This window comes from Ceratosolen solmsi, unplaced genomic scaffold (genome assembly GCF_000503995.2).
Source record: "Ceratosolen solmsi marchali unplaced genomic scaffold, CerSol_1.0 scaffold57, whole genome shotgun sequence".
NCBI lineage: Eukaryota > Metazoa > Arthropoda > Insecta > Hymenoptera > Agaonidae > Ceratosolen > Ceratosolen solmsi.
The window spans coordinates 488,521-513,786 of NW_011948427.1; the positions used below are offsets into that span (position 1 = coordinate 488,521).

The 25,266-nt window shown below is 20.6% G+C and overlaps 4 protein-coding genes across 5 annotated transcripts; 3 read left to right on the plus strand and 1 right to left on the minus strand.

Annotated features, from left to right (window-relative positions):
* Positions 1–1,017: 1,017 nt before the first annotated feature.
* Positions 1,018–1,797, plus strand: LOC105363383 (uncharacterized). Its single transcript, XM_011501052.1, has 3 exons — positions 1,018–1,169; positions 1,298–1,381; positions 1,481–1,797. Exons 1-3 carry the CDS (start codon positions 1,137–1,139, stop codon positions 1,682–1,684), a joined length of 321 nt encoding a protein of 106 aa, XP_011499354.1. The 5' UTR covers positions 1,018–1,136; the 3' UTR covers positions 1,685–1,797.
* Positions 1,798–5,884: 4,087 nt separating this feature from the next.
* Positions 5,885–11,927, plus strand: LOC105363384 (uncharacterized). Of its 2 annotated transcripts, none has more exons than XM_011501053.1 (4): positions 5,885–6,047; positions 9,039–9,299; positions 9,797–10,142; positions 11,407–11,927. In XM_011501053.1, the coding sequence occupies exons 1-4, from the start codon at positions 6,021–6,023 to the stop codon at positions 11,730–11,732; spliced, it is 960 nt and encodes a 319-aa protein (XP_011499355.1). In that variant the 5' UTR covers positions 5,885–6,020; the 3' UTR covers positions 11,733–11,927. The 2 variants fall into 2 exon arrangements, with proteins under 2 accessions (XP_011499355.1, XP_011499356.1); XM_011501054.1 differs by having other exon boundaries at positions 5,887–6,047; positions 9,123–9,299.
* A 415-nt stretch (positions 11,928–12,342) lies between these two features.
* Positions 12,343–16,017, minus strand: LOC105363385 (RNA-binding protein 4F). Its single transcript, XM_011501055.1, has 6 exons — positions 15,396–16,017; positions 14,882–15,060; positions 13,930–14,798; positions 13,199–13,835; positions 12,979–13,126; positions 12,343–12,804 (listed from the first exon to the last, which is right to left on the minus strand). The coding sequence occupies exons 1-6, from the start codon at positions 15,883–15,885 to the stop codon at positions 12,368–12,370; spliced, it is 2,760 nt and encodes a 919-aa protein (XP_011499357.1). The 5' UTR covers positions 15,886–16,017; the 3' UTR covers positions 12,343–12,367.
* A 6,699-nt stretch (positions 16,018–22,716) lies between these two features.
* On the plus strand, positions 22,717–24,681 carry LOC105363523 (uncharacterized). Its single transcript, XM_011501254.1, has 3 exons — positions 22,717–23,175; positions 23,699–24,498; positions 24,668–24,681. Exons 1-3 carry the CDS (start codon positions 23,039–23,041, stop codon positions 24,679–24,681), a joined length of 951 nt encoding a protein of 316 aa, XP_011499556.1. The 5' UTR covers positions 22,717–23,038.
* Positions 24,682–25,266: the final 585 nt, after the last annotated feature.

Here is a 25,266-nt window from a genome sequence, read left to right on the forward strand (position 1 = left end):
TGATTTATACAATGATAATTAATTAACAACTAATAAATAGTAATTGTGTATAATAAATTTTAGTTATAACACAAGAGAAATTATATAATTTATCTAGACATATTACGATGATTTTTTTATTCCAATATCTTTCAATTACAGAATTGAATATGCGGTAACAGTTAAAAATATTAAAAATGGATGGATGTACATCTTAATATCAAGTGTGATGTAATTTGGCAAAGCGCTCTCCATTCGTTACAAGGATAACATTACCTCGTGGGTAATAATTTAAGAAAACGTAAATATGACTTGTTTTATTAATAAAGGAAATCGTATACTACCGAAGCAAAGATTTCCAATTTTTAAATTTAGATAAATATGATTAATTTTCTGTTGGTTAATACTTATTGGCTATTTTCCTTTAATTAATTGCATAAAAATGATTTTATAAATCTTTAATTTTTAAGCACAAACAAAATAAAGTAAGATTTAACATCATAATCCTTCTTACGCTTGCGCAGTATAAACATTTAATTTTTTTCGGTTAAAATCGATTCTTATTAATTATAAATAACAATTTTATTATTATCGAATTTGTATGTTAGAGCAAATTAAATTTAGTATGGAGCAATGTTTATCTGTAAAATCAATCAAAGAATTTTATAATTCGATATAATATTTATATTTTTAATTTAAATTGAAAAACCATGCATTTAATTTTGTTTTTTTACTAAATAATATAAAGCTAAGTATTGAATACGTAATGAGTCGGAACATGTTAATGTTTAGTTTTGCATAATCTAAACTATCGGCGGGGCCCTGGTTCATTTAATAATAGAAAGATTTGTTTTTGTATATAACTTTAAACTTATAATTTTTAATTTAATTATGGCTCGAATGCAATTTTCTAAATTTGATTATTTTATCTCTTTTTGTGCTGCCATCTGCAATATATTTGCGTGAAGATTTGAATAATTTTGAAGATTTACACAAGGCCATTAAATAAATAACAGAAATTTATGTTATTCATCATCAATTTAGTTAATTTTTATAATTTATCCTATAATTACTTGTTATACGATATTGTTACTGTAATCACTTAACTCTAAATATTATCTTTATTTAACCTATGCGTAGATTATCTATTAATAAAAATGGAATCTGCTATAGTGCATTTAGAACAAAGTGTAAGTTAAAATTTTAATAGATAAATGCCTATGTATATAACCTTAAATTTTTTTTTATATATTGATCTCAGCAAAATGAGCTATGCTAATCAAATTTTTTTATTATATTTGTTAAAAATATTTTTCAGGTTGAAAAGGCTGATGGAAAACTTGATATGATTGCTTGGCAAATAGATGCTTTTGAGAAAGAATTTCAAGATTCTGAGTCAGAAGTAAGTACTTATTATAAAGTAATTTTTTAATACTCATCAATTAATACACAAATATCGTTTTCAATAAAGTGTGATTTTTAATCATACAAAACTTTTTAGCCAATATCTGTATTACAATTATTACGCTCAGTAACACAAGTAAAAGAAGAATATCAAGTGCTGCGTCAAGATATTCGTGAAGTTCTCCAGTTACAAAAGCAGCTTACAGAATCTGTTAGAGCTCAGCTTCTACAAGTCCATGGACATTTTAATATATTACGAAATCGAATTATTGGTCATAACAGAACACCACAATTAAAGTAAAAATATATTTTTGTCAGTTTTTAGATTTTACATTGTTAAGTTATTTCTGCTATTTTACTAAAAGTGTGAAATATAAAATATATCGTACAAGTAAAATAAAATATTAATTTGTTAAGATAAATGCTTATTTAAATTTAAAAAATGTTCATTTATGTTAAATAAACTATGAACTGCATAAGTTAGGATGTGAATATATTCGTTGCAGTTTGGGACCAATGTAAGATTGAAAAGATTAATTAGATAATACACATGTGTACATTGTTTAATAGACAATTGTTCTAATTTCTTCAGATGTATTGTATTTTCCTTAACTGTAAATTGGGTTAAATAATGCTTTATCAACTAGCTGTATGTAAAGTAGCCTTAATTATAAAACACATATTGATATCACATTATGGAAATATAATTTGATTCATTCCATTTTTAAAACGATAGCTTAATAATATTATTCAATAACAATGATTAATAAGAAATATATTATTTTAAATTTATTTAATGCAGGTTTTTTTAAGTGTATATTTTTCCTTATATAAAGTTACATAAAATTTAAAAGGTTAGTAAAAATGATTTCCAACATTAATTTTATTATTTTCAAATTTTGTTAAGATTCTCAGTTTCTAATAAGTTACTTGAGGTATCTAATAAAAACATTAATCAATGAAAAAATTGAAAAATATTTATTTTATCAATATTGTATATAAATAATGACTAAAAATAAATTTAATTATATGAAAGGAATTTCTGTATCAATTATAAAAAATGATATCTTAATACAGAGTTTACCATATTTAATAATATATATGTAAAATTCTTTTACAATAAATAAATATTATAACTTACAGAACGTACTTCTTTAAAAAAAGTTTGAAATTCAAATAAATTTATTAATTATAATTGGTGCTTCATTAAAAAATGTTAATATATTTATTACATATAAAGTTTTATTTCATAAATTTTTAAACATAAATAATTTTCGCTTGTTTTTTAATATTAAAAATGTGAATAATTATTAATGTTTAATATTTTAAATTTTGTAATAAAAATATTTAATATTATATATCATGTAATCACGTTATATAACAGGCTTGTTATTATTATAAATCAATTTTTTAATATTCGTGTAAAGAGCAAATCCAATCCATGAAGCTTGTTTTTAATTGTTTATTAATTTTATACAGTTTTCATTAAATTAATTATATATTAATTAATTGTGCATTATTAATTATCATTATATTTAAATATAATTTCACTATAATTCAACCTATTTAAAAAATATATTTTCAATTTCATTGTAATCACAAAATCAACCATTTATTGTGTATATATTTTTATTATCAAAATTTCAGAATGTTAGCGTTTATTTATTTACAGTATGAAAACGTACTTTCTGAATACAATTTTTTCTTCCGGCAAGTTCCCTCTTCTACCTTCTTTCTCTATTATGGAATCATTATCTGTTATACGAAACTGATTTTTAATCATTTGAAGTTATTGATTGCTTTCTTATATATTTCAACTTGATATTGCCATGATCTATAAGTATTATTATTATTTTCTTTATTGCTTGCACCGCTTTCACCCTCATAATCGCGCACTTTTTGTGTCTATATTTCATATATTACGTATAATACTAACGAAACAAACAATAATTCATATAAATTTACTTTAAATATAATTTTATTCTCAGATCAATATAATAAAAGAGCATTGTATATTGTATTACGCACAATATTCAATTGAATTTAGATAATTTTGTTAGCATGAGTAATATTTTGTACAAAAGATTTCTAAACAATAACTTAAATAAAAACTATGAAATTCAAATATAAAATAATAAGTCCCATATTATGTTCACATTTATTCGTATCCATTACATATGCACAGGTAAAAACTACAAATAATACTCATTAGTTTATTATAAACATTAATATTTCGCTAGTCCGAGCTAGTTCGCTAATTTAACATGTCCAGAATCTACTGTGTAAAAGGTCTAATCATATAAATATATAAATATATAAGCATAATAATATGTTGATTATTTTCATATAAATAAAATAAGAATTATGCACAACTATCTGATTCAAATCATTAGAGATATTGATTAATTGAAATATATAAAATGTTTACAAGTAGACAGTTTATATGTAGACAAAATTTTTATTTATAATTTACTTATATTTTATTTATAATTTATTTTATTTTATTTATATTTATTTGTATTCTACGAAAACAAGAAATGTTATTAGATAACGGCAAATTTTTGTTTCAATGTTAAAAATGATTGTAAGCATCTTTAAAGAAGAATTATAATGTACAATTAACTAAAAATGAAATATCATTTGATGATGCTATGCTTTCCAAACCAATTTGACCGTTCACTTCATTAATATTTATACTAAATATATTTTCTGTTATAAAATATTTGATATGAAAACATGATTATTGTATTTAATTTTGTTTAATATTTATCTAACGAATAATAAATAATATTAATACGTGTTATACAGATAATAATTCACTATCATTTAAAAAATCAAAGAAAAAATATATTACAATAAATCTTTTATTAACGCAGAAATAATCAATAATTAAATATGAGCAATTATGAAAAATATAAGAAAATAGTAATGAATCTAAATTATAATATATTATAATATCGTAAAACTTTTAAATTATATAAATTGATAAAGTATAATTGATTGAATAATTTTGAGACAAAAAGTATAATGTAACTTTTTATGTATTTTTACAATTACATTTTTTATTTATAAATTTAAGTATATATATTTTTTAATGTATATAACTTTATTTTATTATTATAACAATTAAAAAATGTATAATTATAATAAAAATGATTATTGTAATTTTTAATATTAATTAAAAAAATGTTTGAAAATAGTTACAATATACAATTAAAATATTGACATATATGTACATCAATTTACTGTTTTCTTTTATAAATTATCCGGTTTTACTATATAATGCTATTTCTTCCATTATATTAAGCGATAAACTTTTATTTATTTTGCAATCATCTCCTGAGAAGAAATAGTTAATATAAATCAAAAATTACTTTTTTAACTAAAAAAAAAAATGAAAATGGCGTAGTAAATATTAAAAATCAAAGCATATTCTTTTTTCACATGCTAAGTTTTTTTTAGATCAAATTGAAATTTCAATACCAGAGATAAAATAAAATTTTGATTAAAATTATAACCTCTACTTTTTACAAAAAAAGCACAGAATTTTTTAATAATTTGTAAGAAGCTCATTATATAAATTTTATTATTCTATTGTATTTGTATTGTATTAGTATTTTGATACGTTATATTAGTTTATAATGTATATAAAATTTTAATGTAAATATATAACATTTTACAGTTAAAAATTGACAAAAGATTATATTTTAAAAACTTTTGTATTTATATATATACTTTACTTGAATAGTAAGTTTTAAAAGATATTTTATAATATATAAATGTATAAATTAATTCATTATTGTGTTAAAGATTTTTTTTTATAAATAATATGTTTATAATACAACAAATTATTCTGATAAATTATCAGATTTTAGAAATAATAATTTTACTCTATAAATTAAAATAATGTGTTCATATATAATATAATACATCGATCTTTAATATTTATCAAGTAATAAAGTTCGAATTTGTGTTCTATTCGGTTACTAAATATTTATCTATGTTAATATGTCCTAGTTTTTATTAAAATTGAACATGATTAAATTAGATTAAATCCCTTTTTTTTAATCTTCATTTATTATATTATATCAATAATTTTACTTTAATTAGGTAATAAAAAATTATTAATGAAAAAAATATGAATTAAAATAATTCTAGTATATCTTAATTAATTAAATTTGTAGTAGAAACTAAGAGTGGATGTTGTACCTGTTTTGAAAATTTCGTGTGCATACTTATAAAAACATTGATAAATTTTTTTTATGAATTATATTAAATCTTTAATTTCCTATCATAGAACACAATTATATATATTTTAAAAGTACAATAGTCAATTAAAAAAATGTATCATTTACCCGTGACATTTGTCCTAATTTTTTTTAGCAAAATGTCTAAAAATGTAAGAGCATACATGGATATTCGGCTATAAATTCAAATCGATAGTCATCTCAGTTTACATTCCAATAAACTATTAGGTCACTGACTATCGGAAGTTTACGGTGCTTCTATCTACCAGTTAAAATCAGTATGAGTGATAGTTGGATTAGTTACCACTAATCAGTTCTTATGTTTACGGTGTTCTAGTTCAATATTATAAATGCTAAAATTTTTTATTGTTATTTAAAGTCTTAGAAGTCATGCAAACTATTTTCTATTTTAAAATAGTAAGTAAGATTATTTAGACGATTCTCCTATTTTGCCTTATTATTTTTACTGATTCTGAATACACCTTCCCTAAAATGAATTGATACTTTCTGAGAGTTATTCGCTTCATTAAGTGTTATAAAACTTGAAATATGATCCAGTTTTGTATGGTAGTTTCTATAGTGGGTAACATGTACGGTTACGAGTGTGCTAACAGATTTAATTCTGTTTGATTACGAAGGTATATAAAGACTTATAATTTTTCCTTCTGAGAATATGTTTTTGAAAGGATAAAAATTTTATTTTTAATATTTTAAATTTTAAATTAATTAATCAATTGAATATATTGTTTTTCATTATGGTTCTGCATTTGCATTTTATTTTTGTATATATTTTAATATTATTATACATGTAATTTTATTAGTACACTATTTTTAATACTATTATTAATTATAGAAGAAATGATTTAAAGTTAGAATAAATAATTTTTATTTAGATTAACAAATTAATTACTAATTATTTAGAACAAAGTTACAAAGTAATGATTATCAGTGGGTCCAAATATAAATAAAATAAAAATTTTATAATAAGATTCTTTTTGTATTAATGATTTGTCTATTGGAAGATCAGTGGGTCCAAATATAAATAAAATAAAAATTTTATAATAAGATTCTTTTTGTATTAATGATTTGTCTATTGGAAGATCAGTGGGTCCAAATATAAATAAAATAAAAATTTTATAATAAGTTTCTTTTTGTATTAATGATTTGTCTATTGGAAGATTTATCTAGAGATCCATAGGAATATATATTAAAATGTTTAGAGATTTATTGAAAATGTTGAAATATATAGTTATTAAATAAATAAGCAAATAATATTTTTCAATCGTATTTAAGTTTTTTATCAAAGTATTTTATGTTGTATAAAGAATAAAATGTACTTAAATATTTTTTTAATATATTTTTTGTAATTATATTTAATATTGAAACGTTTTTATTGATTTATTTCATATAAATTCATGAAATTATTGATTTTATTAGTAAATATGAATTATTAATTTTTAACAAATCTCAAATTATATTCATTAATATATAAGATTTTTTTAATTGAAAATCTTTCATTAATTTCTTTTATTGTTTTTTTTAACAGACAATTATATATAAAAGTATTATAACAATACCATTTTACAATTATTCATTATTTAAAAAATTACTTTCATTTATAATATTATCAATTTAATATAAATCTCACAATAATTAAATATATTAAATAAATTTTGCTATATATTTAAATTATTTGTTTATGAAATATTGAATAGTATTCCTTTATTTTAAAAGATATAAAAAATATTTCATAATCTGATGTAATTAAAAAAATAATATATCAAATTTAAATTACTAATTATTCACACTGTTAATTATTAAAGTCTATTTTTCTTTTATTATATGCATATTAATTGAATAAATTATTTTAAATAAATTAAAAATATTTTCTTAATATGCATATGCAGATAAAACAGCAAATAACATTAATTAAATTAAATTTTTAAAACTTTTTACAAATATGTGAACAATTTCTATTATGCATGTACATATATAATAGTATGTTATACTATTTTATATTATTTAGTATAATAGTAGTAAATATAAAAAATATATTTGTGCCTTAAATTATTGGCTTAAAAAAAATTAATTTTTAGATATTTGATTTTTTTTCATTTGAAGGCATCAGCATTTCTTTTTATATTGAAAATTTTTAAATATAACAAAAATAGTATTGAAATTTGAATAAACTGTGTATATTAACTGTATTACATTTTTCCTTTTTCTGTCGGACTCAATATTTTTACAGAAACTCACATGGTAAAATTATTTATTAAAAAATTTTTTTATTATAATTAAATTAATCGATTGATAAAATTGACATTAAAACTGATAATATATAGTAGTCAAATATATTAATAATAAATCTTGTTTTTATTTTAAAACGATATGTATATTAGGTTAAAGAGAATAAAATTATTTATAAATATTTATTATACTAAAGTAGCTATTAATAATAATATTTTATCAATTAATATTTATTTTTATTTAAACTTGTGTTTAATTCAAATTCATTGCATATTTAAAATAAAGCTAATGCATATTTATAATTCATGATTTATATGAAATAATAGAAAAATTTGTTATTTTATATTTTATTTTTTATCCACCAATAGAATTTATAAAATTTTTATACTGTAATTATATTGAATTATAATTCAAAATCAAATTTAAAATTCTATTACAATTTAAATATATCATAAATACTATTCATATTTTTATAATGAGAATTTAAAAAATAAAATATGAAATGATGTGTTACTTATATTAGTATTATCATTGCTATATAGTTATATTGTGAATATTTTCAATTGGTATGTAGGCTATTCTAGTTTATGAAGTCTACACAAAATCCAATTAAAATCCAAATAATGTAATGATTTACTAAAATATACTTATGCCTAAGAAATTTTGTAGCTCTATAAAAACTATTTTTGTTTGAATTTCAGGAGTTGCAGGATTAAAAAAATACACTAAATAGTGTAAAATATATAATATTAAAATATAATAGTGTGAAATATAATATATTAAAATAACAGTGTAACAAATAAACCATCTGTATTACTTTTAGGATTAATTTTAGACTAAAAAACCAAATTAATATTTCTTATACTTGATTACATTAAGTATAATGAGCGTGTATGTGTGTGTGCGCGCGGGCGCGTGCGATGACATATATATATATATGGCTATATAGAAAACACTTAATTTTATTCATTCTTTAAAACGATTTATGTCCTATAGTAGAAATAAAAATTGTATTAAGTTTGTTATAATTTCTTATAGTTTCACTTTCTTTTCAAAATTATGAAAACTAGAAATTTTACATATTCAAAATATAAATATTTAAAAATTAGATTTTCGATTAAATGAATATGAATTGTAAAATAATTTTATGTTATTTTACAGGAATTCATCTCTACTACTAGAATATGGAAAGTTCTTTATTTTTGTTATACAGTGAGTATAATTAAACATTTTCTTATTGACGAGGTTTCGGCACATGGAAGACTAATCGAACCACCATCCAGGGCTTCAATGTGGAGGTATGGATTCCAGACTCCACAGGACTATAATGATCATGAATCATACTGTGGTGGTTTTACAAGACAGTGGCAATGGAACAGTGGGAAATGTGGAATTTGTGGCGATGCATGGGATCTAAAGCCCGTATGATATTTACATTTCATTAATACTATTTTTAATTATTTATCAGATTTATTTTATTCTTTTATTTTGTAAAATTCATAGTACATGAATTTATAAAATAACAATGAGTTTTCAATGTATTTATTACATATATGTGAAAACCTTTACATAGAAAATAATTAGTAATATGAAAGCAAATATTATTATTTTCTCATTATTACTCTGTTATTACGGATTATTTATTATACTTTATTATAGATAATCAGTTTTGTTAATAAATTTTTTTTACATATTTGAAGTATTTCTATATAAATTAAACAATCATTTAATGTTTATGAAGCTAATCTGAATTGTACTATTTTTTGATTCTTTAATCCATATATTGTAAATATAAAAAATCTGTTTCCAAGACATAATTACCTTGGAATACCCCTTACTAATATAAATATTTATTGCCTGTTAAATTTTAATATTCTAATTTTAATGTCTGTTTAAAAAAAAAAAAAAAAAAAAAATAGCCGCGACCACATGAAATGGGAGGTAAATACGGTAATAATATAATTGTTCGTCGATACCGTATCGGTGCTATAATACCAGTGAAAATTCAACTGACCGCCAATCATCGTGGCTATTTCGAATTTCGTACATGTCCGATAGAAAGTAACGGCCAAGATGTTACACAAGACTGCCTTAATAAATATTTACTAACAGATAAAAATGGTACCGTTCGCTACTATCCTGAAGAAGGCAACCGAATTTTTATATCCTATTATAAACTTCCAGTTGATTTGAAATGCAAACAATGCGTTTTTCAATGGCGATATATTGCTGGAAATAATTGGGGAAATTGCGACAATGGATCAGGTAGTCAAAAATAATGTTTTATTCATAAAAAATCGATTATTTTAAAAGGAAAGTAACTTTAATGTATAAAGTGAAATTCATGAATTTACGTAATACGTAATAGTAGATAAATAATACTATTCAAATGTAAAATAAGAAGTAATTAAATAAATGCATTAAGTATAAATAAAAATAAAATATTAATATATTAAAAAATATATTTTTAAATTCGTAAGTTCAAAGTCACAAAAATGGACAACTAAATTAATATATACGAAATATATATAAGAAAAAACTTATTAAGAAAACCCTAATTTTCTGAACTTTTAATAATTTAAATGTTAAATATTGATATTCTTATATTCTTATATTTAATTTTTATATGTGTATTTTTGGGTTGACTTAAAATTTTTTATATTTATAATAATATATTTTTCGTAAACTAAAAAATGTAACCAATTTAAAATGAAAAAAAAATACTTGTAATCTAAGAACATGATATATCGATGAAATTCAGATTTATTATTAAAAAATTTTAATTTTAACATTTTCTTTATAGAATATATCATTGTTGTTGTTATTCTTTACAATTTCAATGATAAATGTTTTAAGCTCTAATTTAATTAAAAACGATAAAACATTTATGATACGATTGATGACACGATGTAATTTAGTATAATTTTAGCTCTTGAATGTTATTTATCATTAAAAATCAAAATAAATCAAATCAATCTTTTTATAATTGTAGTTGTAATTTCTTAAAACCATAAATATTAATATAAATATTGAAGTTAGTTATAAGTGCAATTAAAACTTTGAATTGATCAATAACACTTTCAAAACATTAATTATGTTCATGTTATTTTTTTTTTTATCTAAACTTTTGATTCCTGATTTATCTACTTTTTAAATAAATTTTGTAAAAGAATCAATAATTTTTAATAAATATGACCTTATCTTTATATAATATACATCATACAAATTATCTTTAAAAAGTATCAGTATATAATAAATAAATATTTGATTATTTTGTTATAGTTAATATTATTTTTATTACAAAAAAATTGTTTCTTACAATATAGATATACTGTATATAACTACTGTCAAATGTAATAATCTTTCCTTTTGTTTAAGTTATATAAATTTTAAAAAAATTCTAAAAATATTTTGGAGAATATTAAAATATAATCAAAATTAAAAATAATAAATACATATTATTTTTGTTTAAATTTAATAAAGCCAATTTTTATTCAAGTGCAAATAATAATAAAGGTTTCATCGTCAGGTGCCGTGGGATGTGGTCCTCAAGAAGAATTCCGAGCATGTGCAGATATAGCAATTGATAATGATGAATTCCAAATATCAACTTATTCTGTCAAAATACCAACAACATCGTCCAATTTAGATTTACCATTTTCCACCGAATCTGACGATTATTGGCTGTTTAATTTTGTTATGGCCGGTACATCCCTCTTGGTTGCCCTAACTCTCATGGCATTTCTTTACATGTACTATAATACTGACCAAGTAAAAACGTGGCTCAGAACCAAAAGACTTATAAATAAACAACAGTTACCATTGGCTACACCGCAGTACAAAAATACACCTTAAGCAGTAATCAAATGCAAATTAATTTAATAAAACATTTTAATCTATTTTAAAAAAAAAGTGTGTGTGCATATCATATAAGAAAACACATTTTATTATTCACATAAAATTATACATAACATTATATAATCATGTACATAGATATACACGCATATTGTTTAGAAAATATAAACAAATAATATGTATAGATATATTTGACTGCACATATCATTAAAATTATTTATTTTGTAGTAAATCGTTTTGTTTAGTATTTTAATATTTTTATAACTCTCACACAGATTGTAGATTAAAGTGTATGAAATATTTTATAAAAACAGATTTTAAATTTTGTTATTATATTTATATTATTTTATGTACAAACTTAATAAAATATATTTATAAAATAATATAGTTTATCTATTTAAATTTAAATATATACTATTTTAACATTATAAAATACTAAATTATTTTTTATCTAATATTTACTAATATTTTCTATGGGTTAGAATTTTGTAGAATGTAAGTTAAACTATTTTATATTAATTAGAAACATATTATATTTATATTCTTATTTATAATGACTTTAATTTAATTTATAAAGGTTTTAAGTACTTATCAATTTCAATATTTCCAAAAAAATTATACATATTTTATTTATTTTACTTTTTATTACAAAGCATATTTTTGAAATCTGAATTATTCATAGACAATGTAACTCCGTTATCAAACATTTGATCACTGGCAACGTTTTTTTTTACAACTTGAGGTACAAGTGATAAAACCGTCTTGGGGTTTCCAAATGTTGATCTACTTGTTGATGAACCTCCAAGAGATTTGACTGAAAAAACATTGTCATTATTTAACACTTGTTTTCGTTGTGGGGGTTGACTTACTGATACACTTATTATTTTTTCTTCAATCATCAATCCATCAGTTGCAACTAAAGCTTTTCTTGCACTGTTTATATCTTCGAATTCTACATATGCTAAACCTTTTGAATGACCATTACGATAAGTTACTATTCGTATATCTTTTAATTTTCCATGAATTTTAAATAATTGATGTAATTCTTCTTTTGTTGTAGTAAGAGGTAGTCCTATATTTAGACAAAATATTTTAATTAAAAGAATTCCTTCATTATAAATCACGAAAAAAAAACTTTAATATGTTTTTGTAATGGTAATAATAATGTAAGAATTAATTTGACATATTGAACATTGACGGATTTTATTTAGAACTTTGTAACTATACATAATTTATATTGCCTTACCTTTCACAAATAGTTTATTTTTTTCTAATACAGTTTTATATTTAAATCCGGAGCTTCTTGATGTTTTATTAGGATCACACCTTGAAATAAACATTGGTCTACCATTTAAACGTATTCTATCAAGTTTAAGAGCTTCTTCTACTTCTTTCTATATTAAAATAAAAAGGTTTATTTATGTTTTAATGCTATCCATTATTTCATATTACAAAATATAACTTACAGAGCTACCTAACTGAATGTAACCATATCCTTTACTACGCCCTTTATAATCTTTAATCATTCTAAATACTTTAATAGAACAAACTGGCTTTAGAACTTCTTCAATTTCTTCTTCAGTTGCTGTATAATCTAAGTTACTAACAAATATGGTAATTTGATCATCCAGTTCATGGAAATTATATGAATCTTCTATTTTCTCTTTAATTTTTTTATAACCTTGAAGTGGAGCTATATTTGATTTCATATTCTTTGCAAATTCATTAGATGATTCGTCTACCTTTTGGTTTATAGAATCTTTTCTTGACATTGGCTTAGTAAGTTGTTCAAGTTTTGATATTTTAAACGTAGAAGCTCCTAAATCCTTCCATCTTCCAGTATCTTCTCCTTTTCTTTTACCAGTTTTTTTATTTATAACTATTTCTTTAGGCATTGTAGAATATAATTCAAACTCTTTTCTTTCTTCAGAAATTTTAATAAGCTGCTCTTGTATTTTTGATTCACAAATTTCGATTTGCTCTAAGGTTCCTTCATCCCGTTCAAAATTAATCCAGGCATTTGCTACACTTTCTGGCCAATCTTTAACAGCAATTAAAGCCTTTTGAAAAAGTTTACGTATATGTTTTGAATCACCATAGCATCTACAAATTAAAAGATGTAAATTATAAAAATATAATAAAATGATATAAAAAATAATTATCTTAATTTATAATTTATAAATTTGATTAGAATTACTTTTCTAATGAAATATATTCTATCCAACTAGCAGCTGATTCTGAATGTCCTTGTGACATAATATTAGTCCACAGCCATCGAGCTTTTTCCATATTATTTGCATGAATTGCTTCAGATCTCGCCCAAAATTGTAAAATTTCACAAGTAGGATCTCCTTCAATACCAAATGATGCTATATGATCATAAGCTCTATTAAATGCATTTCTTAAAATTTCTAATTGGTTTTTTTCATTATCTGACTTATAATCAACTCTTCGACGTAAGTATTCCAAATATGTTATCCAAAGCTTTTTATATTCATCTGCACTGGAAAATCCTACTGTAAGAGCATTTTCAACTAGTTTTTGAATATCAATTAATGAAGTGTTCTTTTTTTCACAAAATCTAATCCAATTTTGCCAGATTTTAACACACCAAGGAATATTTCTTACTGCTCTCATATAAATTTTATCTATAATATCATTAATTTTTATATTGTATTCTACAAATTGTAGGTAATCTATCCATAAAACAGGTTCAAGACATATATCTGTTAAAGCACGTTCATAAAGAACTGTAATTCTACCCGGATCACCAATTTGTTTTTCATGAAACAAATATGCTTTATAAATATCAAGTTGCTCATTTTTATTTTGCGCAGATTCAAGTTTTTCTTCAAATGGTATACGTGCATTTAATTCTATTTTTGCTTTTTGATATCCACTTTTGACAATTTTGTCATCATTATATTCACAACCTTCTGCACATTTCCATATTCTATATTCTTCATATGCTTTTTCCATATGAAAAAGTGGACATGTCAGTTGTCGTTGATAAAGTTTACCTATTCTATTTATTTGATTTTTCTTTTGAGAATCTTTCGAATCCATCTAAAAATTACTTAAACTTTAAATACAATAATTTTAACATAAATAAAATAAAATAATAACAAATTATTTGGATTTAATGTTACCGTGAGGGCAATAAAGCTTTCAAATTCTCTAAATGCATCCCAAATTAAAGATCCTTTCATAACATGCAAACCAGCTGCAGTTAATGCACGCTCAAACAAGTTTCTCATTTTCTCTATTGAATCTTTTTCAGTATCAAGTCCTATACTAAATTGTAAGTATTCTAGCCATACTTCAACAGCTGTCAAATATATAAAATATATAGTCACAAATTTTATTACATTAATAATCTATAATGGTAGGTTTTTTTCTCATAACATAATTAAATTAGCTTAAAATATATATTAATGTAAATTAAATTATTTTAAATTTAAATAATAATAAAAGTCAAAGATTTTGTAGTTTAAATATGAAGTATGCAAATTTTATTAATAATCCATATTTTTTAAAAGAAATTTTGTTACTTTATACATATATAATTAATAAATACAAATAAATTAAGGTTGTTTTAATTTTTAGTACTTTATAACAGATAATTCATTAGATTTTATATTATTTCTACAAAGATTAACCTACAAAGATAATCTGTTATTGCTCGTTCACAAATTTCCACAACTGCACATTTTTGTTCTGGTGTTGTAGCAAGTTTTATTTCATCTCTTAACCACGATAACCAAAGATCAGGTGTCAGTGGATATTTGGAGCTCATATTTTCTCTAGCAAACCGTAATCGATCCAGGTCACCCATTTTATGAAATTTTGATATAAGTAATTTATGAGATTCATAGTCATAAGGATTTTGTGTCAGTTTCTTTTCTAGTAAATGAATTTCAGATTCATCTGCTTCATCGTGTTTATTGTTACTGTTATTACTATCATCATCTTCACTTAACTTATTGTGTTTTAATTGGTCTAATTCATCCCCAGGATCACTTTTAAGCACTTCATTCTCATCATCAACTTTTTGGTTGATTTCATTGACTTCATCATCGGATGTGTCAGCAAGTAATTTTCTTTCATTTTCTTCATCATCAACAAAAATACTCATTTCTATTTTGTCATCCATTTTGACAATTTAAATTTGTATAATGACTTATTTGCAATTACAATTCAATGGAAAACAAATATCAGAAGTTAAGTTTGCTCACAGATAAAATAATACTATCAACGGTTAGCTTACAATTTATCTGTTTGAAGGTTATGTTTCTTTGTTGTCTCCTAATCATTTCAACAATTCTGATGCATTCGTTTTTGTATGAGCCATAATGCATCATGTTTATATATTCTATTTTCATAAATACAATTTCTTTTATTTTACTTAGGAATATTTAAAAATTGTTTATAGTGAATAATAAAGACATATTATATATTTTAAAATTTTTTATTTAATATTAATGACTACATTAAAAATTTAACATAATATTGCAAAACGATACTAATAAAAATTTAATCAAACAAAAAATTTTGAGATTCTATCTTTTTCGTTTATAACAAATTTATAAAATATGAAAATATCTAATTTCTTATAATAAATAAGTGTATGAACATAATAATTAAATCTCTTTTATATTATAAATAACATAAAATTTTTATATTTTACTTATTTTATTTTAAATAATTATTTTAAAAGTAGAGTTTCTAAGGCACTGCATTAATAAATACTTCAAGTAATAAATTCATAAAAAAGTTTTATAACATAAAATAATAATATATCTTTTAGTATGATTTAAATTTCATATAAATATAAAATATTTAAAAAATTATGTTATTTTCTAAGAAAAAAAATGTTAAAGAAATTAAATTTAACGTTATGTACATGTAACACAATATAAAGTTAAATAAAAAAATTAATTTATATAATAAATTTGAACGCAAAACAATATTGAAATTTTTAGGATAAATCTAATTATATCCAGATGAGTACAATTAATTATGAATATATACCAAAAAGTAAAGCATCCTAAATTCTTATAAATATTTTACATCTATAGTAAAATAAATTATAAGCATTTTTTGAAAATGTCATTTTATTATATGAAATCATATATATATATGCGCGCGTGCGTGTAATAAATTAGGAATAAAATATACAATTATTTATATACTAGATTTTAATCAAATATATAAACCATAATTATATGTAAAAAATTTGTAAACAATTATTAAAAGAAAAATCTATATAAATAAAAATGTCTCAATATCTTATTTTCAAAACGTTTATATTCATTTACTTAATAAATACTAAAAAACAGACACGTAACAATTAAGATTTTTTTTATTATTCTGTTACATTATATTAATTTTTATTTGCAAGAATTTTGTGTTTTTATAAGTATGTTTACAATTACATAAATGTTGGAATACGTAAAAATATTTGCATTACATTAAAAAACATTTAATTCATAAAAATTACTCATAATTATAATAGATAGTATTCATCATGTATTAAAAACTTTACTTACTGTAATCGAATGAGTAATAACAATAATAATAAAAATAAGAAATAGAAGAAAATAAAGAGGAAGAAAAAAAATAATAACATATAAGTTTTTATTTTAACAAAATTATTTATTTAGAATAATATCATTATTATATTATTACATTTTTACTTTATTATATTCTTGTATGATTATATATAATGTGAAACTCGTGTTTTAAAACTTTGATTTAAGTTTTAATAATTTGAAGAATTTTGATAAATATAATTTTATTTCAGTTTTTATTAATACAAAATTTATAGTAAAAATTTCAATTCAATTTTGTTATTGAACAATATCTATACAAATTTTAAAGATTTATTTACTTAAGAATATTTGTACCTAATAATCAATCATCAAAATAACTTAAAAATATTAATTTTCTATTTTAAAAATATAATTTATATTATCTATGCGCAAATAATATTAAATAAGGTTACAAATTTCATTTTCAATATTTAAAAAAATATGAATAAAAATTAAATCTGAAATTAAAAAAATTATAGTACATTTTTATAATTTATATTAATACAAAAAATATTATTTGCGAAAGTCTAGCTACATACAATAATAATTTTTTCAAATAATAAAATGTTTTTAATGTTAGCTGAAAACTTATAGTTCATCTTCAACATTAAATTGTAGCATTTGTAATATCTTACTATGATTATTATTAATATACTCAATTTCTTATTATTTAATTGCAGTTCTTTTTTTGTAGAGCTGTAATACGACTTAGTATTTCATAAAATTAATAATTTTATATTAAGTAAAAATCTAAATAGGGATTCATATATTAAAAGATTATAAATAAAATAATAAATAAATATATCATTGATTACATTTAAAAATTTTTTTTGTTATATCTTTTAATTACGTTAACTTGTCTCATTTTCTTGCTGATGGTGAATAAGAAATGCCGATATGACACTTCAAATACAAAATTTTTAATGTTTTGTCCACAAAAGTCTTTATTAAAATTATTTCAAATACCATGTTTCACTATTAAATTTGAAACCTGAATAATATATGTATTTTTCGATTATAAGATAAATATTTTTTTGTTGATTTTTAATTTCATTACGAATTTAATCTAATATTAGTTTAAGAAACATAATTTTTATCGTAAAATTAATTTTGTTTAATTGTACAAATAATAAAAATAATAATGCAAGAAAAACTGTTATATAGTTAATAGTTATGATATATAGTAATATAAATATATATATACATATATACATGTGTACATGCAAACATATATATATTTATATACGTAAGATTTATGATGAATCATTTACATTTTTATTTAATCAACATTATACATTATTATTATATATTAATATAAATGTTTAATATTATTATATATTTTAATAATTATACAAATACTATTGTAATTTTATTGTTTTGTAAAATAATGTTTTAATAATATTTAAAAATTCTTATATTTAATATAAAAATTAATTTTTTTATTAATTTTATTCATGATGAAATTGTTTGTATGAATTTATTACAAATTGTACCATACATAAGAATTTTTGTAATTATTATTTTAAACAATAATTTATATGACTAAAATAGTTATATATTAAAATTTATCTATTTTTATAAAATTTTTAAAATACGTAAATTTCCTTTATTGAAATAATCGTTAAATTATATTATAAATTTAAATTAAATTAAATTTGCATGATTAAAATTAAAATAAATATCATAAATATTCTAAAAAAATACAAATGGGAATAAAGCTTCAGAAAATCTATAAATAATGGAAAAAATTATGATTAACAAGGCTTAATTTAACAAATAAATTATATATTTTCTCATTTAATTTGATAAATATTTAGTGAAAAATTCTTTAAATAACGTTTAGGTATGCAAAAATTATTATATTTATAATTACAAATATCAAATTTATATTAGTATAATACATTAACTTATTTCTATTTTATATTGAAACATTTTATATTGAAAATTAATTAATCCAAGAATAAAAAATATGTTTACATATTTATAAAACTTAGCATACTTTTTAAAATAATAACGTAAAGTTACAAATTATTAGTTTATATTATAAAATTGCGCTTTGAGTGAAAGAAATAATCTGTATTATAATGAATTTTTTTTTAATTATTTAATAAATTATTATATATTGAAATTTAGAATCGATATTATTTTAAATTAAAAGGTAACTATAAGAGCCTTTACATTATTATTACTATATTGTTAATTAAATATTTGTAATATTGTTTCAGTATTAAAATTATTTGAAAGTAAAATTTAAATAAGTGCGTAATCATGGAATTCCAAATAACATTGTAAATCTGTTTACAAAAATTATAAATAACTTGATCGTTCTAAATTGTTATCAATATTCATATAATTTTGATATTTTACTTATTGAATTCAAGTGGAATTTTTTAAAATATTGGGATTTATTTTAATGCATTTAATTTGATTAACATTTATTATTGATTAACATTAATATTACCCATAATCCGAAATATTTTTGATATTTTTGAAATAAAATAACTAAAAAAATTGGAGAATTTATTGAGATTCCAATATTACTATAAAATATTGATACATTCTTGTACAATAGTAAATGTTATCACAGTTTTGCTTACTATGTGTAAACATGTTTACACAAAAAATAAAATTAAAAATAAAGTCTTAAATAGTTTTGTCTTAACAATAAGTCTTGTAGTAAACAAATAATAAACAAATAGTTGTTAATAATAGAAATATCTTAAATAGTTTTTTGTTTAAGTTCTCAGTTTGTATTTTATAAATTAGCAAGATGTTTATAAATAATTGTGATTTATTACATATAAATAATTAATTATATATATGTGTGGATGTATGTGTAGTATTCTACGTTTTTATTTTTATATTAAATTTATTTTATCAGTATGGTATATAAGTTTTAGTTTTTATACGATAAATTTCAAGATGAACAGTGTATAAAATAATTAATATTATAGATGAAATCTGATATAAATATAAAATATAAAGAATAGAATGTAAAGCAATAGAGGAATCAGTGTTCATTTAATATTCAAGTAAATACCGTCATCCCTTTCATGTATACTCTTATTTTTATATATTTATTTTGTATATATATATATATTTATTATTTAAAATATTATTCCAGGTATGGTAATAACAATTATTATATTGGAACAGATTTTATATCCACTAAAAATTATAATTCCACTAACAGACAAGTTATTTAATCTAATCTATAATTACATAAATTTAAGGATGTCTTGACATTTAAATTTTTCCGTGAATACAAATACAAATAGACAGGATAAAAGATACAACAAATATTATATTAAATAAATGGCAATTCAATTATCCTTGTAGTTGATTCTTATGTAGTTTAATAAGTGAATCCATTATTCAGAAGTGGCTAATTAATTAAACTTATTATGTAAGGTCTTGATTTGCAAATTATTTTAGACATGAAATTAAAATTAAAATTTCAATACGCTGAGAATCTCATTTGCAAAAATTACTGCTAACATGTAGGAATTGTGATTTCATACACTTATATATTTTTATATTTTAAAACACTAGTTTTAAAAAAATGATAATGAATAATAGTTAAATACTTATATCATTTTAAATTATTTAATTATACTTAATTAAAATATTTAAGATAATACTTTTTTACAAATTTTTTTTTTATTAATTACCAATATTTTTTAATAAAAAAGATTCGTTTAATTGACAACAGTAATTAATTTGATTGTGATTATTATTACTTGGATATGAAATAAGTTTTGGATTTAAAAAGACGTAATATTTCAAAAATAATGTAGTCATTAAAACATATATGAAATTAGGGCTGAAAATTATGAATAGTCTTTTAAATAAAATTTCTTGCCTTTCATATGAAATTATAATAATTATTTAAAGCAAAGGACAACACTTATTTTTTAAATCAGATATAATTGTATATATAAACCATAAAATTAATAATGGATTTTGTAATGTATAAATAACAATGCTTTATACATTTTAAATAAAGTGTCTCAGAATAATATAGAAAAGAACAATATTAAACTTATTTAAAAATGGAATTTTTACTATTATTCATTGTTTAAAGAAAATATGCCGTCAAATGTTACTCATATTGCTCGAGTGACACAGCTTACGAGAGTGAAAAGAACTAAAATTCATAAATGTTGTAATTATTATAAATTCCATGCGGATTATAAAAATTCCCAATGTGCTGGCTCTAAATATACGTAAATATGATTTTATTATTGGATGGAAATATAATGAGAAATATTTCTATTATTTTTCTGAATCTCGGATATCTGAATTATAGATTATAACACAGGTAAATTATATAAAAAAATAAAAATAAATTTTTTTTTAGTAAATCATTAAAAAATAGATTTTCTTTCATGTAAAAACTAGATACATAATAAGTAGCATTTCTTATGCTAGAAAATATAAGTATATGTATTTAAATGTAATATAAAATTTCATAAGTTATGAAAAATATTATCAAAAAATATTTGAAACTATTAAAATTTTGTTTTCAAATGTCTCAGGTGAGTTTTATTATATATGGAATTTATACTTTAATTAAAATTGAAATTAAACAACAATAATATAAAATTTTCATATTTCTCATAATTTACTTTTTGAAACAGTTAATATTTATTACTACGTAACTTATCAGTCTAAAAAAATTTATATTTGTAAGTATATCGTTCGTGATATATATTTATTGTTAAAATTTATGTATATATATAAAGAAAATGAATGTTGGTAATATATATTATATAAGAGGTGAATAGTAAATATAAATATTAAAATATCTAATGGTATCAATGTTGAATTTAATTATAATAATCTTTATTAACAAGATAATCTTAAACATTATTTATATGAATTATAAGATATTTTTGTGAGTAAATTTATATAAACTTGTAATCTTAGCTTATAAAATAATAAATAAACTACTGAAAATAATTTAGTTCCTTTTTTATTTCTATATTTTTTATATATGGGGTTCAATTAAAAATCTTTTCTATCAAATTTAATTAATTAAATTCTTACAAAAATCATGTAAATATCCTGGAAATATGTAAATATAAAAAATATGTAAATATCATGGAAGTGGATTTGTGATGTTTCACATACAGTTGCTATCATTTTAGTAGAATTATTGCATTTTTTTGCAATAAGTGATTTCTCATAAGAATATTATAGTTAATAATTTTAGTTATTAATTTACACTTTTATTTTTACTTAGTATCTATTTTATAAAAATATATTATTTATTTTAGATTATATAATTTTTAATATTGAAATTAAATATAGAAATTTTCAAAATATTAATTCATGTAAAAAGACTATGAAAATTGAATTTTTTTTAGGTAGTCGATAGAAACAAAATTTAATTCGTGCTCATAAGAATTCTTAGATGCGTCCAAATGTGTTCTGAATACAATAAAAATCAGTGACCTCGACAGTTTGCGTTTGCTTATCGCTAACACCTATAAATTGCACACCGGAATTGTACTTGACAAACATTTAATTAAAACCTTCTTTTAATCCGATGAGTAATAATTAATCTTGAGAACATTCCCAATGAAAAAATCCCCTCTCATGGCATATTCTCGGGTTCCAATGCCTTCGTATGGCACTTGTATTACCTTTTAAGTGTAGTATAGGTTTCACATGGATATATAAACAGTGTTAAACATTTTGTTATCTTCAAATATGTTTTCATTATATAAGTGTCATTTAATTAAGAATTCATTATCTGTTATTCTGCTTTCACTGATTTTGTTTAACATAACGTTAAACCAACAGGGCGTTAATGGCGATGATGAGTCAAATCTACCATATTCTCAAGGGTAATGATGATTGACTTATGAGCATATAAATATTATCATAAAAATTAAATTACATTTAATAAAAAACTTATTAGTATTTAAAAAGAACAAAAAAAATTCGTTTATATAGATCAACTTTTAAATAAAATTTCAAAAATAACAATTCGAATAACTGTATATATTTATCATATATATTCATGTATAAGAATTGTAAATGTACTATATAAATTATTATTAAAATTAATAATTATTATTAAAATTACTATTAAAATTAAAATTAAAGTAAAATCTTTTTAAATTTCTCTGCAATTTACTAAATCAGGAAAAGGGCATAAATTTTCAAATATTTTTTTTACATTGATTTAGTTATTCATATTTAATTACAAATTCAATAATTTAGTCAAATATAGAAGTAATGATGTCTTTTTCTTACTTACAGTTACAATGGCCAGAAAACAATAAATATTACGAATGATTTTCAACATAAAAAAATAATGAACTGGTCAAAAAATATGATAAATAATTCGAAGCTTAAAAATTTTAGTCCTGATAAACTGAATATACTGAACACTATTTTGCAAACAAACTTAGTAAATAGAAAAGAGAAGATAATACCTAGAGATCTGACAATTAATGTAAAAGAGAGTGATATTATGAATCAAGCATTTTATAATAATATAGAAACTAATGATTCAAATGTAAATTGGGATCATACAGTAACAGATGTTGAACAAAAACAAGATATTATTTGTTGTTACAGAAAAACAAGTAATGATACTACAAAATTTGAAGATTGGAAAAAACTTTTGAATATTGCAGAAGGATTTACTACTTATTCTGATAAAAATAATCGCTCAAAATATCTTATTTGTTTAAAAAAAATAAATATTGATGAAATAACAACAGTGCCTTCTATTTTAGAAACAACATTAGCTAGTTCACGAAAGGAAATAGAATTTAATGGTACTAAAAATGGACGGAAAAATAAAAAAAAAAAAATAAATATCAATACGAACATAAATCTTCATAATTCTGATAAAAATTGTGACGAATATGATGATGCTAAAATTAATCAAGCCGATGATTTAAGCTGCGTAGAAAATAAATCCACCACGATTGTCTTGGAAAATGTTACATCTAAATATACAAAAAACAAAGTTAACAATATACCTAATTATTTTCAAGAAAATTTTTTGGCCAAAAATGTAAATAAAAATAAGTATTTCATTAATAACGAATATAGACATAACAAACGATATCCAATAAATTATCGACAAATATATGATAGAAATTTGAAAATGCGAAAAGCTATGAAAAAAACTAAACTGTTGATTTTAATATCAGGTCCTATAAATATATATAAAATTAAACAACCAAATAAATTAATTTTTTTATTAAAAATTTGTTCAAAATTAGAAATAAAAAACGCGAACTCTTTATTTTATAAAAATAAACGTACGAATTCTTTTAATAAACGAATTATTGTAATTCCGTTTATATTATATTTACATAGATTACATCCTTTGATTGGTGTTAAGTTTCTAAATTTATTTAAAAATCAGAATTCGTTATCTCAAATTATCAAACAGTATAACCAACGAATATCTTTATGTAAAAATAAACACCAAGTATATTTACTACCAATAGGATTACTTACTTTGCTAAAGCAATTTTCTTTTAAACTTACAAAAATTTTCAATCAAATATATTTAATAAATACATATCGGCATTCTATTTCTCCACTTGTCAAAACATATACCACTAGGTCGAACTCGTTGATACCACAAAGTCCTAAACTTTTAATGACACCATATATGAAATATTTTAATACACCAGTTGATATGAATATTAATCATCATATTCAAAATAAAAATAAATATAATATCAAAAGTCCTTCAATAAACATAAATACAAATTATGAGAAATTTGTTCATGAAAATATAGAAAATACATATGAAACAAATATAAATAATACAAGCAAAAATATTGAAATGAGAATGATAGATCGAGATTCAAAAGATTTAAATAATACAACAGAGTCTTTTATAAAAACTGAAAGCACAACACAATATTTATATTTATCAAATGAAAGCACAAACATTAGTAACAGTA